General features: G+C 38.3%; 1 protein-coding gene across 1 annotated transcript in view; it reads left to right on the forward strand.

Moving 5' to 3' along the window:
* Positions 1-19,797, forward strand: part of ADGRG7 (adhesion G protein-coupled receptor G7) — a 42,075-nt gene that overhangs the window by 5,186 nt on the left and 17,092 nt on the right. The window contains exons 3-10 of the mRNA XM_042460662.1: positions 5,822-5,944; positions 7,164-7,273; positions 11,008-11,172; positions 12,812-12,909; positions 15,555-15,685; positions 16,983-17,093; positions 18,495-18,655; positions 19,351-19,506. Of these exons, the coding sequence (XP_042316596.1) occupies positions 5,822-5,944; positions 7,164-7,273; positions 11,008-11,172; positions 12,812-12,909; positions 15,555-15,685; positions 16,983-17,093; positions 18,495-18,655; positions 19,351-19,506 (1,055 nt within the window). The remainder of the gene's footprint in view (positions 1-5,821; positions 5,945-7,163; positions 7,274-11,007; positions 11,173-12,811; positions 12,910-15,554; positions 15,686-16,982; positions 17,094-18,494; positions 18,656-19,350; positions 19,507-19,797) is intronic.

Consider the following 19,797-nt stretch of genomic DNA (forward strand, 5'->3'; position numbering starts at 1 on the left):
GACAAATGCCAGTGACCCACTTTAAACACGATGTCAGCAGGGTGGAACACCTCATGAGAGAAAGGGTTGTAGCCTAGCACTAGAGCATATTCTGCACACATAAAAATGTCTCAAGTCCACTTCATGGCAAGGCTGGAAAAGACTCCTTTCTAAAAGCCAAGAGAACTACTGTTAGTTAGTGCAGATGTGGGATAGGCATGTACCTTACATATAAAGGTATCAATCTCAAAAATGACAGTGAGGCTACACACAGCCTGTGGGCAACACTTTCCTCATTCTTGGAGTAGATAACAGATGGATCAGAATAAAACAACTTCTTGGATTCCTATTTTGTATTTTGTCCCATAGACCTGCACAACTAGACCTGAAGAGTTTGATCTGTCTGCCTGTCTCTCTTTCAATTATTAAAATATAAAACAAATAAAAGTAAAAAACAGAAAAGACAAGAAAGTAAGCAATGTGGGGGAAAAGGGGGGGGAATACATGAAGTATGAACATGGGCTGCTTCTATATTGACCTATGCTGACCATATGTCCAAATATACATTTACCTGGAGCTGCCATCTTTAACTGTGAGTTCATTGGTAACTAAAGCAGTAAGGTCTTCTAATCATGGAATGATGAATATGTATCTTTCCAATTGTGAAGTATAAGTCTTTTAGCTACAGTAGGAGCATGCATAATCCAACCATGTTGACCATCAGTTGAATTCCAAATTACAGAAATATAATTTAAAAGTACATATGCATTTGCAAATATTAAAGATTTTTCTAACTCAAAATTGATAAATTATGATACCTCTAGCCCAAGATGACTGGTTACACCTGAAGCCTCTGCTTGTAACTTTTACCAAACTTCCTTTTGAGAGATGGTTTGGAAAGGAAGTAATTACAGTTAGAAACAAGAAGAGCAGATGGCTTTAAACCAAAATTTTTGTTATGTTGTATGTAAACTTTACATACATTGTAAATTAATGTTTAGAAATTCTGCTGTAGAGGTCATGAAAGTCAGCTACTTGCTACGGTGAGATATACTGTTAGTATTTAAATTACAGTTGCTGTATCTCAAGTTTAATCTATCCACACAAATTTCTATTTTTCGATTGTAAGTAAATGTCTACCGTAACTTCGTCAGTATCTCCAAATGGGAAGAAGTCTCCATTTATGATAATTTCTTCAAGGCAATGGCACCATAATGGCTATGTATTTTACAAAGGATTGTAAAACAAGCCCCCCTAAGAACATTAGGGCCCTGCTGGATAAGTCCAGGATGTATCCAGTCCAGTTTTCCATTTCCAATAGTGGCAAGCTAACTTATCCTGAAAAGCTGGTGTGAAGAGAACAGATCTCTCTTGATGTCTGGAGACCATTGATATTCAGAGGTATAGTCAGTCCTCTGTATTCATAGATTCTGCATCCACAGATTCAACCATCCACAGATTGTAAATATTAAATAATATTTCCAAAAAGTAAACCTTGATTCTGCCATTTTACATAAGGGACACCATTTTACTATGCCATTGAATATAATGGGACTTAACATCCACAGATTTTGGTATCCACAGGGATCCTGGAACCAAACCCCAGCAGATACCAAGGACCCACTATATATTTTTGAACAGGGATTTGTTCTTTTCAATTCCGGATTGAAATGCTTTTTATTTTATTTTAACATTTTAAACTGTTTATAATGTTGCTGCCTGAATATTTTTCCTGATGACCATTCAATTTTGTTGTGATAGTGTGTAATTAGTATTGTCATTTTTAAAATATTGTTTTGGGAACCTGATTTTTTAAAAGTGTACTCCTGTTGTATACATTTGGCATACAAATGCATACCATTTACTCTAACAATTTAAAAAAAGTATGCGTAAATAAGATCCATTTGGCTTTCATATTAGTATTCATTGACACACTTATTCTCCTCAATTTGTTTTATCCCTTTTAAAGCTATCAAGACTAATGGCTGTAGCCATTTGTGGTATTTCTCTCAACAATGGTCAAGAATTAATATTTGGAAACAGGCCAGTAGGTTTTTTTTTAATGCCGAGTGTATTTCATAATAAAAGACAGTTGAGAATTATGATTACTACTTCCGCACTGATTTGATGCCTCTCTCATAAGACAGAGAGAATAGGAAATGAATCCCACAGCTGAACATTATTGTACTGGCTGCTTGTCATCAATTAAGTATGAACTTTCCAATGAACAAAGTGATGAAAAAGAACACAGTTTTGCCTGGAATGTGAACATATCTCCATGGCAAAATTGTATTACAAGATTGCATATGAGTTATGGGTGTGCACCACATTAGATTATTGGCCTCCCATTTCCTTTCATTTGTCCTTCTGTAAGGACTTTGCTGTGAACAATTATTAAATGAAATCATTACAGATGTTAGTGCCAATACATATCCTATGAAACGTTTTGCACAAACAGGTGGTTTCTCTTTTCTGTAACTCACAGAGGCATTTTGATGTAGTCCATTCCTTATCTTGCCAGTATCTATAATTACTAAGATGGTCTAGCATTCAATGATGAAACTTCATCTTCTCACACAGACTGAATTAATCTAAGAATTAATTCCAGAACAGGACTGTACGCTTACCTGACAGATTGTGTTCCCTAATATAGCTTCCTGAAATCGTTATGATCGTTGGTGGAGGTCTTGCTAGTTGTCCTGTGACTTGCAGATTGCTATTTGGCAGCAACACAGATGTGGACTTTCTTCATGATGGTACTCACCTTGTGGAACGTCCTTCCTCCTGATATTAAGCAGCCACCAATTGTGGCATGGTTTAGGAGCCTGTTAAATACCTGTCACTTCACCCAGGCTTTCCCTGTTGTGTGTTGCTCAGCCTGCTAATTCTTAGTTTTACAATAATTTTTTAGCTGAAGAGATGTTTTGTATTTTTGAGGTCTACCTTAGTTTCTTGGGGTTCTTTTTGGAAACAATTTCAAGATGGTAAACAACCAGTCTAGAAATCAATTAAATGGCATTTTTATAGTGTCTTAAGGAGACCTTTAGTCCCATTATCTACTAATTATTTTACTGGAGATGCTGTGATTTGAAACTGGGATATTGTGAATGAAAAAAAAAGAGCTTTTGCACTGAGCCATTCAACCCTTCCTTCACTCCATAGTCATGGGTATGACTGTTTCCAGTCTCTCTCAGGACAACCTTATTCACATGAAGCATTCTCCAAAGGGTTTTGTACACATATCCATGTCTGTGTAGGTGATTTAACAATAAAAACATTTCCAATGTGCTACCCATATATTGCATTGTGATAGATGAGATAATAAATTGCATATATAAATTAACCCTTTTACTCAGGCTAAAATAAGTTTTAATAAGAATCTGATCAGTTTTTTTCTTATTGGTTGTTTCCCAGAGTTTTGGGACTGCTTCATACTTTATTTTTTCTGATGTACATTTGAAAGGATTAAGAAGTACACTGACCAATATCAAGCATTAACACTTCAAGCAAATATACATAAAAATGCACCTTGTGGGCATGTTTGTTCATTTCTGCCCCATTATTCAGTGACAAATACAGATTTGTTAAAATGGGTGAAACTCAGCATAGACTTATTTTTATCACCACATTGGTGGCAGTCAAGCAGTGGGTTTGTCTAGAATCTAGAAAAAGAACCAGTGGTCAAAGATAACAGCAGGATTTTCCTGTGTACATCATTCCATATGTATTCCCCATTGTGATAATGAATGTTGCACAGGGTCCAGGAGGGAGAACTATGATGAAAGGTCAGGACTTAGGGGAAGGGCTGCTGTAGGGACCCTCCGGGAGAGATGGGCAACTGTGGGAGCCTAGATAGGCAGGAAATGCCCAAGTTAGATGGCTAATAATCCCTCCTCTGACTCTCTGATTTCAAGCCACATGGCCCACAATTTGTTCAACAGATACAAAGAGCAATGCTAGAAGGTCCAAGTTCAACAAAATATGTTCTTATTCTTAGAGGGTCCATCTTGCATTTTTCATTTGTCTTTCAGCATTGATAATTAAGTTAGCCACAATGCAGACTTATTTCAAAAGCTAGGTTTTTTTGTTTTTGTTTTGTTTTTGTTTTAATTTATATACCGCTATTCCAAAGATCATAGCGGTGAACAGCAAGTAAGCTAATTAGCAAGTAAGCTAATTTGCCCCAACAGTCTGGGTACTCATTTTAGTGACCTCGGAAGGATGCAAGCCTGAGTTGAGCTTGGGCCCTTTTGCTGGTCTTGAACTCGCAACCTTGTGGTTTTGAGTGAATGGCTGCAGTACAGGCATTTAACCACTGCGCCACCAGGAAATGAATCAATTACTTTTTGTTTGGTACTATTGTGAATGCATGTAAATTCTTTTCAGATTTTCAAGCTGCATAACATGAATGTACATGAGGATGGGGAATGATACTCCAGTGTGCATTCATTTGAAGGTAGTCACACAGTCTATAGACATACAATTGTATAGGATTTTGGGATCCTGAAAGAACTGAAAGAACTCCATATACCTAAAGTTGTATTACTATTAAGTATTAAATCAAAGCTGAGGAATGTGTGGAAACCCAGAGGTTGTTGTATTACAACTCACCCCACCTCTATCCAACATATTTATTGTGAGTGATAATCAGAGTACCAGATGCTGTCTGATCCTGTCCTATGTAGATTTTCAAATTAATATGCATACTCTGGGAGTGGGAGATTGAGATAACATGCACCATATTGTTTCCTTTAACTATCATGCATTCAGGACAGGCCCAATTCCACCGGGTCTGAAGAAGAAGGCCCTCCCTCTTTGCCAACTTTCATCTTCTGACCTGGAGGGAGTGAAAGGACAGGCCCAACACCATCGTGCCTGGCCTCGATTAAGAAGGAGAGCCCTCTCTCCAGTCTATCTGCCTTGGTCCAGGCCTCAGAGGGAGAGAAGAACTGTTGGACCTGACCCCCTTCTCCACCACCATTCCCTTTTCCTTTTGTATCGTGTCTTTTTAGATTGTAAGCCTGAGGGCAGGGAACCATCTAATTAAAATAATAATTGAGAGCCTTTAGGGCTGAAGGGCAGGGTATAAATACTGCAAATAAATAAATAAATAAATTCAGTGAACAATTGAAAAATATTCCTGTTTTTCAGGTAGAGATGACACTGAAAACTAAAGGCTGAGACCACCAGGAAGCGGTGTCCTGACAGTGATAGTAGGGTTCGGGACCGCACACCAACCGCACGGTCCCAAGCCCTACCATGTGTGGGCGGTGACACTATTGAGCATCACCGCCCACACAAGGGGCATGTTGTTGATGTGTGGGCATCTGAGCACCCACACGTCTCTTCCAGGAAGCAATGTCATAAGGGCTGCGATGCTGCTGTTATGACGTCGCAAAAAGGAGCTGCTCTAGGTAGCTCCTTTTTTGCTGCACAGCAGTGTCTTGCTATTTGGTTGCTGCAGCAACGCTATGCAGCAAAAAGGGGCAGCATTTTCCTGCCTGTCTGTCTCGGCCCTAAGTTTCATTTACATGCAAGATTTAAAAGAAGAAACTCCCTCTTATTTCTTTTGTTTTAGGTAGAAATATACAGTATATCTAAGCTCCTAGCCAAAGATATATGCCTTCAGTTCCACATTATTTTTGTTACATTCTATAAAAACAGGTATTACAGCAGCAGAATACTCTTTATTTTAACACATTATCTGGCAATTCTGTGCTTATGGAAATACTAATCACTTGAAAGAAGGACCCTAATTTTAGATTTGCTTTACATAAGCTTGAAAACTTTTCTGAACAGTCAAGCAACTAACAGAAAGATGTTGTTTCCTTTCCTTATTCAGTTAACTTCTGTGATTCAAGCACTTATAAAGTCAACTCTTCAGAAGATATTCTTAGTTTTGAAATAATTATTGTTGGCAGATATGGATATTCCATTGAGAAGTGTGACAACAGCACTGCAAATCGTATGTGTTTTTCTTTCTTTTTCACTTCTTTGTTATGTTAAATTGAGTTAAAGAGTGATTGAAAATATTGTATCAAGACAAAATTCTCCAACTGAATCCAGGACTATCACAACTACTTTGTCTTATACACATATACAGCACATGATGGTAGTTGGGTAGACTACTGTTTGTAGTGGATATATTTTTAAAGCCACATCTTTCACTCATCCTGAATGGGGTTTGATAGTACGAAATGGACATGAGGATGATTAATAGTGGTTGAAAACATTTGTTCAACTACTTGTGCAACAGGTGATGTGTTGTTGCTATAACATTACTGTGCTAACTATGCAACTATAATTTTTATTACTTTTTTAAAAAGTCATGGTGCATTTTCCTCAACCTTTATGCCATGATTTCTTACAGCCCTTAAAAGAACTATATAAAATAAGCTTTAATTAATGTCATACTTAGAACATAAACAACTTGAATATGATTTCACTTTAAAGTGATGAGCTGAAAGAACTATATCATGCTGATGTGGGCATTGTTTGCATGATAGTGCATTTGAAATAATAGTTTAGATACAGCATGTCTTGATAAGTAGGGTAATCTACCAAAGGATAGTTAAGGGGCTGTTGGATATAGTAGACATATTGTTTTCATGGTGGAGTGGTGAACTCTTTCATAGGGCATCACTGATATCACTGGCAGTTCACCACATAAGCCTACATAAAGTAATGCAAGTGTAGCCGCACTGTGTGTGGCATTTGACAAGTAGCTCTAGGACTGACATAGATGAATGATTCAGTTAGGAGTTTATCAGGGAATAAGGAATAATAAGCTCTGGATATTTTATTATTTGCCACCAGCACAATACTCCTGCTGGAGAAGAAATTATTTCAGAAGTATGTTGTCTTGGGGGTGAACAGTATTCTAAACATACCTGTCCCCAGTCTCAAGCACTAAACTCTGCCCTCCCTTGAGATGGAAAAAACATTTCCCCTTCCCTGGCCCCTACAAATTGACAAGGATTATGACATGGTAGCAGCTCTACCAATAATCTCATCTAGAGTGGTCTGCTGTTGTGTTGGTTTGTAAAACGTGCAACTAAATATCAGAATACTTTCAATGTAGACATTTTCCTGAAGAATAGGAAACCTAGTGATGACAAGAACATTATGATTGCTTTATAATCTTGCATTTAACTTAGCATTTTTGTTTTCTATAATATTAATAGGTGGTACTCCGAAAGGAACTCGGATGTGCACTAGAAAAAATGGAATACCTACTCTTCAACTACCAAGCATAATGGATTGCAATGTGACCCTTCTCAGCTTGTCTGAAAAGGTAATGTTGTATTGCAATTACTGCTCATATCAAATGTAGTGCTGCAAGATCTGCAGAGCCTAAATATCTCAAAGATGCCGGATCCTGTCTGATGTTGGAATCTAAGCAGGGTGAGTTCTGGTTAGTACTTCAATGGAAGAGAGCCAATGAAGGTTACGTTCTGTAGGCTGTATTATGGAGGAAAGAACTGGCAAAACCATCTGTGAGTATTCCTCATCCAAGAAAACCTTGTGAAATTCATGGCTTGCTATTTGTCAACAGGTAACCTGAAGACACATATACACACAATATCTGCAGACTGGATAGTAAACAGTAAATACAGCTAGAAATTACTTTAATAGTCCTGAAAAATAGTGGGTCTTCTCAACAACTGGAAAATGGATGGATGGTAAATTCCTCCCTCTCCCCACCCTTAGGATCATGTTTAATTTAGTTGTTTGCATGTGACAAAAACTGCAGGACTTCATGGAGAATTAAGAAAGGAAACAGAAACAAGTGGGTTTGGCCTTTTCAAACTAACATTTTCAATGGTTGGAGATTGGATATGGGTGCTTTCACCTTTAGAGATATCTTGGAATGTTCAAGTCAGATGGAATGTTTATTTGCTTGGACACACATTGTTTTCAATCTCCCTGACATAGATTTCCTCTTGTGGCCTTCCTCCTTGCTCTTTCCCATTTGCTTTGAGTGTATGTGCAAAGATGCTCTTATACAAATGTGAGATCATCATCACATGGTGTGTGCTCATTTTTACTTTTGAAACAGCTGTTTAATATTTATTTGTTGGATTATTTTAACCTGCATACATAACAATATGATTTCTGGAGCTGCATTGCCACCTAGTGAGTACTAAATAAAGTGCATTGCTTAAAAACTAGACTAGCTGGAGGATTTTGTAGTACAGTACAGATGTTGGGGAAGCTGTGGGGGTATGTGTGTGGAGGGAAGTTACAAAATTGTGCACCGGTTTCCACAATGGCCCCTTCATTTAGACTGTAACATTAATCAAACAAAATGCATCTATCTGAAAGAAAAATCTTATCTGTCTCAATTTGTAATCCCAGAAACAGGGGAACAGTTGGGAACAGTTTGGAATACTGACAGCGGCCAAAAATTTCAATTAACTCCCCTCTCAAGACATGAAGAACCACATACTAATATTTTACTCTGGAGTTGGGACAAATGATATGTTTGTTTGAAATGAATGAATGAAATATTTATTTATATCCCGCCTCTTCCATTTTGGGGATCGAGGTGGGTAACAACATGATTTATGTGATGTACAATAATAAAAACAACAAGAGTCCACAAAACCCCAACCCTCCCACCCAGCTATAAAAAATTTAAAGTAATAAAAACATAATTAAAATACATGACAATACATAAAAAATCATTACATAAAGACAAATGAGGAGGAGACATGGTGAGATGGGGGGGGGGATTCAGTTGGTTCTGGATATAATCAATCAGGGAAGGCCTGCCCATTGTACCTCCAACCCTGTAAAGTAGGATTGGCTGCAAGACACCTTTGCTGTAATCCTTCATCCATATTATTAATAACCCATATGAATTTTAATAGCTTATAACATGGACCCTTGGGGATCCAGATGAAAGGCTTTTATATGTAGACAGTGGCCCGGTACACACTGTTGTTGAAATGCCACCCCACTTTGCTGCGCAGCTTTGCCACAGCAACCAAACCACAGGGGAATGCTGTGCAGCAAAAAAGAAGCTGCCTAAAGCAGCTTCTTTTTTGCATTGTTGTAAGGGTTATGCCGCAGCCCTATGATGCCGCGTTCTCTAAAAGACGTGTGGGTGCTCAGATTCCCACATGTCATCTATATGCCCCCTGTGTGGGTGGTGCTGCTCAATAATGGCACTGCCCGCATGTCATAGGGCTTGGGAGCATGCGGTTGGTGCGTGCTCCCAAGCCCTACTATCGCCACCAGGACACTGCTTCCTGGCAGTGTGTACTGGGCCAATGATAGACTTCATTTTCTGTATTCTCTTTAAATAGTTTTAAAACAAGGAGGTCTACACATCAGCCAAGCAGTTCATCACATGAGTGAGTCTAATCCTTGCAATAGGCAACTCCAGTTTCCAATACAGTCTATTTAGTGAAATGTCATGTAGATATAAATGCAGAAAAACAAACCCACTTTGGCACTACCTTTCTGTGGTGGTGGGACTGCATGCTCCTGTGAGGAAAGAAGCTAGTCAGATAGGCTTTTGCTGAGGAGTCAGACTAAATGTGCTAAATTGGGCAGCTACTGGGCAGCAGCAGCAGTTGGGGAGAGTGATAACTGGCAGAGGACCTCTCAGAGACAATGGCAGTGGCACCATAGCTAACTCCAAAGGAGTTAGTACTGATTAAGGCAATGGTAAACCACTCTGAAAGCCTTTCACAAAGACAAAGGGAAGTTCCTATCACAATGTAAGGTATTCTTATGTGGGCTGGGAGGGGAATTCAAGATGACCTCCTCCAAATGATTCCTGCAAGTACCTAGTTAACCTAAGGCTGAGACATGGGGGAGGTGAATAAGGTCAGCCAACCTGGAAAGTATAAAATAGAGGATTTTGTATCTATAAATGTCTAGCCATGCCTAGGCATTTTTTATTTTATTTTTTGAGACACACCCTAGCAGGTGAATAAAGAAGGTGAAAGAGGCAGGTTAATCACAAGTAGTACTATTCTGTAAAAATGAAATGTTGTAAACATGCTATAAGTTGTGGGATTGCTGAATAGCCAAATGGAGACTCTAGCTGAATAGCCTGAGTGGAAGTACCATATATACTTGACAATAAGTTGATCTCATGTATAAGTCGAAGGCAGGTTTTGGGGCCAAAAATATGGATTTTGATCTGACCCATAGATAAGTTGAGGGTAATACTTAGGGGCATGTAACAAAGAATCTAAAGGATGCAGCAAAGGAAAACAACACTAAAGAACTTACAAACTTCCAGAAGTCATACCTGTTTGTGCTCACCCAAAAGGCTGGATGGATGACAGAGTAGAGTCAGTGCTTCTAAGATAGATTACACACTTGGGTTTCTCCAGGGGATGGTTCCCTTTTTTATAAGCATCAAAGTACAATGCTTATATTGAACCATGGATAAGTCAACTCAGGTTTTTGGAGACATTTTTCTAATTAAAATTTCTAGTCTTGTACATGAGTATATACAGTAACTCTTGCAGATAGTGTTTATTCAGATGACCCATTATCCAGTTTTCAACAAGTTGGATGCTCTTCAGACAAATTGCAACTTCTAATGTCCCTAGCCATGGCAAATTTGATATGTACTGGCTTCATGAAGCCTGCATTAGACTGCAGTATCCTTGGAAATGGGAATCCTCTTTTAGGAATTATTGCTATAGACTCACTATGGCATTCTAGAAAAAGAAATAAATGCAAAGAACTGTCTAGGATGAGAGGATACAATTTGTTTTACAGATTCATTTGGAAGGAGAATTATAAGGTAGTTCAATTTATACTACTGGTAGAGAAATTGAACCCTCCAAATGCTGGTGGGTACTGTGACTCCCATCAACCCCAACTATTGGCCATGCTTAGCCAGGAGCGATGAGAACTGAAAGTCCAAGAACATTCCGAGAGCTACAGTTGTCCCATCCCTGATCTACAAAACTGAATTATGCGGCATTGTTATTTGGTTCCAAAGATGGTTATTGTTGTGTGTTTTCTTTGTTGGATTCAAATGTCCTCTTCCTTTAACAGGTACAATCTATGAATGAGAGTGCAACAGCAGAAATCACAAGCATTGCCACTGACACACAGATTCTTACTTCCAAACCAAAAGAACTGAAAAGTGATAATATTTCCTTAGCTGCTTCAATTGCAGACAAGATTCTCAATCTGCCCAGTCATGTTGTACCTGGAGAGGTGAGTGTCACAAGGCCTCACAAAATATTTTACATGGGGTTTATGGAAGCATCAGAGGTGTACCCCCTATTTAATGGATGCTAAATAATTCCATTCTAACTCAACCAAAAGATCCCAGTCCTCAAGAATCAGCCAAATAATTTTAATTTACAGAACCCAAATTATTCCTAAGAGGGACTTCAATAGTCTTGAACATTTGTTTGCTATAAACACACTTTTTTCTGTCTGGTTCCCTACTCTGAATGTTTAACAAAATTTATTGGGAGTCTAGGCAGGTATCTATCTAGTATTAAATGTCATCATTTAAGAAAATTTTGTTTAAGCGGGCTGTGGGAGGATTTAAAGGAGGACATTGTAAATAATAATGTTCTGAGGCATGGTGCACCATCTTGTTGAAGTTAAGCAAGTCTTGGTTTGATTAGTGGATGGAAGGCTGTCCATGTTCCAGATATGTGGTGTGTTGAGTATAGGGTTGTCATAATTCTCTACTATAAACCGGGACAAAATGTGGGACAAAATTTAGACCAAAATGTAGGACATTTAAGAAAAATGGAGGACCTTAAATGTCCTACATTTTGGGCTAAATTTTGTCCCATTTATAGTAAAGAATTATGGCAACCCTGGTTGAGTACATGATCAAAGGCAAGTTATACCATCAATGACAAGTAGTGCAATTGGAACAGGGACTAGTAGAAGGCAAAACGCACATAGGCTATGCCCTTAGGGACACATGCTACAGTTTTGTGCATATATAAGTTGAAGAGTTTCGAGTTCTTCTAAAGCCTCATTAATTTCAATCACTCATATATTTTGCACACCATTTTTGGGAGAAAGGGGGTCTATAAATCCAATGTATTATTTCAATACTAAGCTCTGCCCCTTATGTCACATGCTCTGAGTGGTCCTGCCTCCTTGTCCTTCACAGATGTAGCTGTGCACTTACAGATGCCAGGATATGGGGCAAGTCAGACCATACAATGTTGGAGTGGGGCTTGTTTGCAGGGCCTACCATTCAGATGTTGATAGAGTAGTTGGAGCAAAAAGAGGCTTTAGAACTGTTCACCATGGAAAAAAGAAAAGATGGCAAAATTGACAAAAACAAATTACAGTGGGCCCTTGGTATCTGCTGGTGTTTGGTTCCAAGACCCCACTGTAGATATCAAAATCTGTGGATGCTCAAGTCCCACTAAATACAATGGTGTAGTAAAATGGTGCCTCTTATATAAAATGGCAAAATTAAGATTTGCTTTGTGGAGTTTATATAGTTTTTGAATATTTTGAAGCTGTGGATGCTTGACTGTATTTTTGTCAACAGACAGTTGGATAACAATATGCTGGATGGACTGAATCCCATTTCCAGTTATTTTATATGTGAATGATCTCCCTAGATCATGCCTATGTGTAAACCTGGCACTTTAGTTTTGGAAACAGAGATTTTATTTGCTTATGTTTTGTCCTTAGGGTTAGTGTATGTGCCCTGCTTTATTTGATCGAAATACTCTTGTTCCTTGGGGCTAGTTGGTATCTCTGCATTTACCTTTGAAATAATATCCACAATTTCCCAAATATTCTGTTACAACAAAATGGCATAACAATTAAAATCAATGCCCTAACCCACCCTTTAAAAACATCTTGGTAGGCAGCAGCTGCTGCAGTTGCAACAGTAAGCCAGCTTCTGGACGCCAACAAGACTGAATTTAGTTTGACAAATGATGACCTCACTAATTCTACAATAAGGTAATGTCAATATTTTAGTTTAGTTATAAAAACTCCCATTCCATCTTTTGTTTATGTGTGTTCATATATGACTTATCTTTAAGAGTGATACTTCCACTAAACAACTTTCCACAGAAGTAAGTTTCTGTTTAGTGAGACTTGTTTCCTAAGATGTAGGGGTCACTCTGAAGAGAAAAAAGTATCTGGAAGTATCGAAAGTTTCCAGTTCTTTTGGTGTTGATTTCACCTTCATATTCACAGATTTGCATCTAGACTCTTTCTTGAAATATCCTTTCTGTCCACTCCCTTGTGTTCTTCCCTCTTCCACTGATGACATGTCACATCTAGACTCAGGCAATGTTTCAGAAATTTATTTTTAGCAATTTCCACAGAGCCTTCTTTACTATTATACAAAAGTTATACTCAAAGTGCTACAAGTGTTTCAGCAGTAAACATTAGGATCATTTTGTTTTGGTGCAAATATTCCTCTTTCCTTCTGTTGGACTAGGATTGTAGGATACCAGGGTTCAGGTCCTTGCTCAGCCATGGAAACACACAGGATAACCTTGGGCAAATCACACTCTCTGAGGCTAAAAGGAAGACATTGTAAAACTTCCCCTAGACAGTGGCATCCCTAGGGTTGGTGTCTCCCAGTGCAGTAACTCAAGGCCCTTTGACCTCCTCCCATACCACATCATACAGAATGCTTAGTAGTGTTTTTGCACTAATGTTACTCATAAATCGTAATTCCTATACATTACTGAATGTAATGACAATTGTTGTAACATAAACAACTGAAAAAATTAAAATTATACCTTTAAATCACAGTAGCATATGCATAGCCTAAATGTATTTGCACATACATGGTTTCATGTGGTTAAAGTGAAACTTTGGTAAAATGTGATGTTTTTAAGGAAAATTTAAAATAATACCTTTTTAAAAAAAATCTACAATTTGTTTTTAATTTATTTTTGTAAATATTGAAATTTGAAGTTTTAATTATATATTTTTAAAAAATCTGGGACTCTCCCTTTCTCTCCCACTGAGCCTCAGCTCACTCATACCATCTCTTAAAGCATTATAAAGCAAACACCACAGCCTGTTTCTGCTAAGACTGAAATATTTGAGGTACAGTGGTGTCACCAACCCTTAGGGTGTCACCTGGTGTAGTCCAAACACCCTGCACTCCTTTAATGATGCCACTGCCCTGAAGAAATCTTACAAACCCCCCCTGCCTAAAAAAAACACACCTTAGAGTAGTATTGACATACATTGGAGTTGACTGGAAAGAACTGTACATAATAGCAGCAAAGCACTAGTGAAAGAGGAGACCAAGAAAATGCTTTTAGTATCACAAAACACTTGAGATTCACTATGGCCCAGTACAGACCGCCCCAAAGAGGCGTCCTGCACCTGCCCCTTTTCACACTGGATTGGGGCCAGGGCAACCTCACCAGCAGCCCTACAGCCCAATCCGGCATTTTTCTGTGTTTTTAGAATGGATTCCCCGCGTAAAGGAAGGGCAAACTGTAGCTAATTATTGCTCTTTGCTGTCTTCTTCACTTCACTTTCCCACAAAAACCTGTTCCTCTTCAGAAGCTCAAAGTGTGCTTCACAGATACCATGAGTGAGACATGTTACATGAGGAAGTATATCTATGTAGCAAATACATTTAGGCTATGCACTTTTATTTGGAGGAACATCAAGTGATTAGCAGCTGTAAATAGATGAATAACAGAATAAATGCAAACCTCTACTTACTTTCCTTGCTCCACAACAGTGACTAAAAGAGGGGAGGTAGAATACCACAACAAGGGCAGCGGGACCTATCTGCTGTCCAGAGGAAGGACACCCCCCCCCCCCCCAACACACACCCCTGGTGGCTGCTCACTCATTCCATCTGGGTAGAAGACTTCAGGACAGAAGGTTTAGCATAAAAGAACCAGCTATCTCATCCTCTTGCTTGCTCACTTTTTAACTCCTCACTCATCTCTCTGGGCTGTTCATATTTGTCTAAGGATGTGTGAGTTCTTGTAGTACAGAGCTTTGGATCTCACTTGCTGTTGTTGACTCCATGTCCACGTCCTCCATTCTTTTTGTGAGCTGTTTTGTGAAGAGTAGATTTTATCCTCTATGAATTTTTAATTTTTTGAAAAAGAGTTATGGAGTTACATTGCAAAAGTGCCATTTCACTGATGCACTGCTGTGCTATAGGACTGTCACTCTAAATTGAAAAAAAAGGAAAAGAGAAAGGAACATGTTTCAATACGTCACAGATTTAAAAAGAAGCCCATTTGAGGGAGGGAATAAAATGTTGCAAGTGATGCTGGCAATTATAACAAATAATCTGGAACAATAGAAATGTTAATTGGATATATTTATTTAAAAAGCAAAACAAAAAACCAAGAACACACACACACAAAACCCCTTCTGCCACATGTTTTTTCCCATCAGAAGGGGCCTGCTGAGTGGTTTGGGGACTGTGGGTGGGCACAAGGAGTCTATGTAAGGTAAGAAATATAAAGTTGATTTGTATAGTCTTCCTGTTGTCCATTGCCCAATTAAATATGTCACTAGGTTACTGAAGATCATGAGCTCATAGATATCTCACAGGTATGTTTCTTTCTTTTCTGCTAGCATAGTTTAACTCTTTCACTTCATTGCAGTCTCACAATGGCCATGCAAAACTTCTCTGTGAGTAGCAGTTCCCTTGAAGAGGTGGTACAGCCTAATGTTGCAGTTCGAAGAGTTGATCTTCAAGAATCCTCTGCTGCAGTTCTTTTTTGTGCCCTGAAGGGTGAGTTTATTACGTGTGGTTGGCTGTTGGAACATAAGAAGATATCTTGTGTTGCACTGTTGTTGTTGTTGTTGTTGTTGCTGTTGTTGTTGTGTGCCTTCAAGTTGTTTCTGACATATGATGATCCTAAGGGGAAGCTATCAACATTTCACAGATGAAAATTGACACACATGTGGCCAAACAATATCAGAGTGTGGTGAAGTTGGTAAAAGTTATTAATGAGAAAGAAAACGCAAGCTAGGAGAGATTTCAGGAGTTTGCTTTTGCCTGAGCCTACACAGACAGGCAAGATTTCTCCTCTACATCTCCCTTTTTCCCTTCCCGAGTTAACTACTTTGCACTTTAGACTACGTTTGCAAAAACCAATGTAAGCTGAGGAGAAAAGGAGACAGAAACTGGGACATTTCAAAAGCAACTGAAGAAGTGGGACAACAAAAGAGTAATTTGAACTGTCCCTCCCAAAGCAAATAGTTGGAAGGTATGGTGTTGTTACCCGGTATAAATTTGAGATCATGCTTCTGGATCTCTGGGGTGTAGTGGAATAATATAGCTATAACAGCGTAGTACAGTTGTATTCAGCAGAGATTTCAAGTAAAGTGAATTACAGTAATCCCATTATTGTAACAATGAAGTTAATTATCAAAGGGACATGAAAGACATCAGTAAATATATGTAAACAAATCAGTGGGAGCCAGTATGGCAGAGTGATTTGAGTTTTAGACTACAACTCTGGAGACCAGAGTTCGATTTCCGCTCAGCCATGAAATCCAGTGGGTGACCTCCTCTCAGCCTCAGAGAAGGGCCATGACAAATGTCCTCTGAACAAATCTTGCCAAGAAAACCTTAGAATCGACATAAAAATGACTTGAAGACACATAACAACAACGAGCAACACATCAATACAGTGAAATCAATGTGCAATCATAATACAATCTATATATGTGTTTTTAAAAGAAACTAACTAGGTGCATACCAACTCACCCAACTCTAAGCAACTATGTACAGTATATGGAGATAGCGTATGGAACCATATATGTTAGAGTAGAATAAATAAACCTTAACTAGGGGAGTAGGATGAAGAAAAATAATGTGGAAATAGAAATTCCTTAATATCAGGCACAGTACTAAACAAGATGTGTATACACACACACACACAATCTTCTGAGGGAAAGGAAGAAATTTTGAAAGAGCAAAGAGGAGAAAGAAAGACAATGAGAAAGCTTCTGATGTTTCTAATTGATTGGAGTGCAGGAATATAAAGTAAGGCACAATCACTTGCCAATTTTCTTTTATACAGGGTCAACTAATGGTTTAGTTTCTGACAGAATCATAATAGAGGAACAAGCCAGTAGTCTGAAAAATGATATCACTACAGAAATTCAGATACTCATCAGTGTCACAAATGCCAGTAAGTATATTCATTTCCTTCTTTGTAAATATAGGTAACAAATTATTTATGGGGGGGGGGAAGATTCTGAGAATTTCCTTAAGAAAACATTGATATGCAAAACTGTATATAATGATGATAACTTTATTTGGTATTATAAATGTATAACCTCACAAATATGTTAAATGCTTAAAATCGACTTTGTTTCCATTTGGCCCTGTATTTGTTTCCACTTGGCCCTGTATTTTATTTCTCTAAACTCAAGTTCGAACAACACCCTTGTCATCAAGACTATGAATCCTGTGGAAGTCTAGCTCAATTCACAATTAACATTCCCTCAGAACAAGGTATGAACCACCCTGAATTAGCTCTTCACTTCTGACAGAACATGAAGCTTATCACACTCATTTTTCGCCTCCGATCTGGGCCTGAGCAGGGGATGCGCATGGCCGAGGGAGAATGCATTTTATCGCACACTGCACTGTCCTCAAGCCAGCCCCATGCCGTTGCCCAGCACCATGCTGGCCCCAGTCAGGACTCAGGCGCATGTTTTTGCTCTGCCAGAAAGTTTCTGCATGGGGCCAGCTTGAGGACAGTGCAGCATGCGATAAAATGCTTTCTTCCTCAGCCGCACATGTCCCCTGACTGTGCCCAGATTACTGTTGAATAACCATTTTGTCCAAACCATATAACTGCTATGCTATATTATTATCTCTCAAAGATTTTGGAAAAAAACCTTCATGTGAAATCATGATTATTTTCACATATTCATCAGTTGCTGGAGCCAGTACTGTATATAATTCTTTTCCTTCGCTGTATATATGAAACTAAAAACTCTAAAAAAAATAAATGAGGCTGATGATGATTTTTTTTCTTCAGAAAATATTTGCTTAAAGAACTATCTACATTTCACAGTTTTAAATATCTTATAGGACTTTATCACACATGGGAAAATTGGGGGTTTAAACAGGGATTTCCCTGTGAATGATTTGTTTTTGGAGCATTCTTGGTTCTTCCTGGGATAAGTCCTCTCTAATCACAATGTCATGTGAAAATCTTCACCGCAATCACGTGACTGTCCTGGGAAGATGCGTGCTGAAATCCCTTATTTCCCCCATGTGATAAAGTCCATTGACTATGTTGCAAAATATTTGTTCCTACCCATAAGCTCATGTGTCATTTTTTGCACACATAGGCCAGAAACCTGTGGAGTGGATGAGTGAGTGGAAGTCTTCTTATGGATTTTCTCACTCTCTCCTCTCACTTAAACCTTCCAAAAATCTGTTCAGGAAGTTCCTGCAATCCTGTGGAGTAGTTTTGTAGGGCATGTCTCTGTTGAAAGTCAATTATTAGATTATGAAATAATTATACATTTGTTTATATTAACTATATGCCATTTCTATTTGCTTTTCACATATTCAGCTGGAAGTGAAAGAGCTGGCTTTGTACTGTATCAAAATGACAGACTTTTCCCATCAAAAATCTATAGGACTGGATTAGAAGAAAGTTACAATAATCGGGTTATTTCTGGCAACATTAATGGAACTATGGTCAATAATGTTAAAATTGCCTTAAGTCCACAGGTGAGTTTTGCAAAGGTTATAGAGAGACCAACACTCAGAGAAATGTACTGTGTGTATGAAACATTTCTGAGTCTTTCTCTCCCACTCCTCAAGCACCAGAGAACCATATACAACTTAATAATTCACTTTTAAAACTTGGGTGCATGTGGATTTTAAAAGTCGGTTCTGATCTCATATAAAGGAGAAAATTACATGAAAAGAAAATAAATGTTTCTCAGTGCAAACATGTAATGCCTTGTTGTTAGCCTAATGTTACCAACAATTCTAATCATTGGTATATAAAGATAAATTAAAATATACTAGTGGTTTAACAGAATCTGTTGGGTAATTAAAAGTAGATATAACAAGGTTTTCTCATTAATCATGGACACTGAATATTTGTAATGTAATTCAGCTACTAACCAGAAATTATGACATCCAAATAAATTTACCAAATTACAGGCAGAGATTCCAACTTTGCCTTGAAATCTGTGGATGAATTGAGAAACTCTCTGTCCAGTTGTGGTATATTTTATCCCCTCCTCTTCTTTCCAGTTTTTCTTATTCCTCACCCCATCCTAATGGCAGAAGAAAATGCTTTAGGGGGGAAAAGGGAATCTCTTGGTTGCAATCTGACAAATTTACAGTTAAAGCTATCTTGAGTGGTACACTTACAACATCTTTTCAATCTTTCTTTTAAAATTCAAAATCTGCAGTTCAACAGCTCAAAACTTCAGCTGTACAATCATGCATGCGTCTTTTGGGATTACTCACAGAATGACTGGAATACATCAGGCTGTATAAAAGAGACGGAATCACCTGAGTTACTGAAGTGTAGCTGTAACCATACAACTAATTTTGCAGTGTTAATGGTAGGATAATCTTTTCATATAAATCCTGCCTCCTCGCCCCCTCACTATGCCAATATTTAAACTCCTGCTCTTTACCTTTGCTTGCACTATATTGTACTTTCACATTTACACACTGTAGTGACTGATTCAAAGTTGTATTAAAGAAGGAAAGATACTGCAGGGCTGGGGATAGATTAATAGCATAATATGGGCTGATTTTGTCATTAGCTTTGGCGAGTCCTAGAGAGGAATGTAGTTGTTATTTCCACAGTGTTCTCATCCCCTGTTAATTAGATGGTTTCATCTGACTGA

The sequence above is a fragment of the Sceloporus undulatus genome, chromosome 3 (genome assembly GCF_019175285.1).
Source record: "Sceloporus undulatus isolate JIND9_A2432 ecotype Alabama chromosome 3, SceUnd_v1.1, whole genome shotgun sequence".
Classification (NCBI taxonomy): Eukaryota; Metazoa; Chordata; class Lepidosauria; order Squamata; family Phrynosomatidae; genus Sceloporus; species Sceloporus undulatus.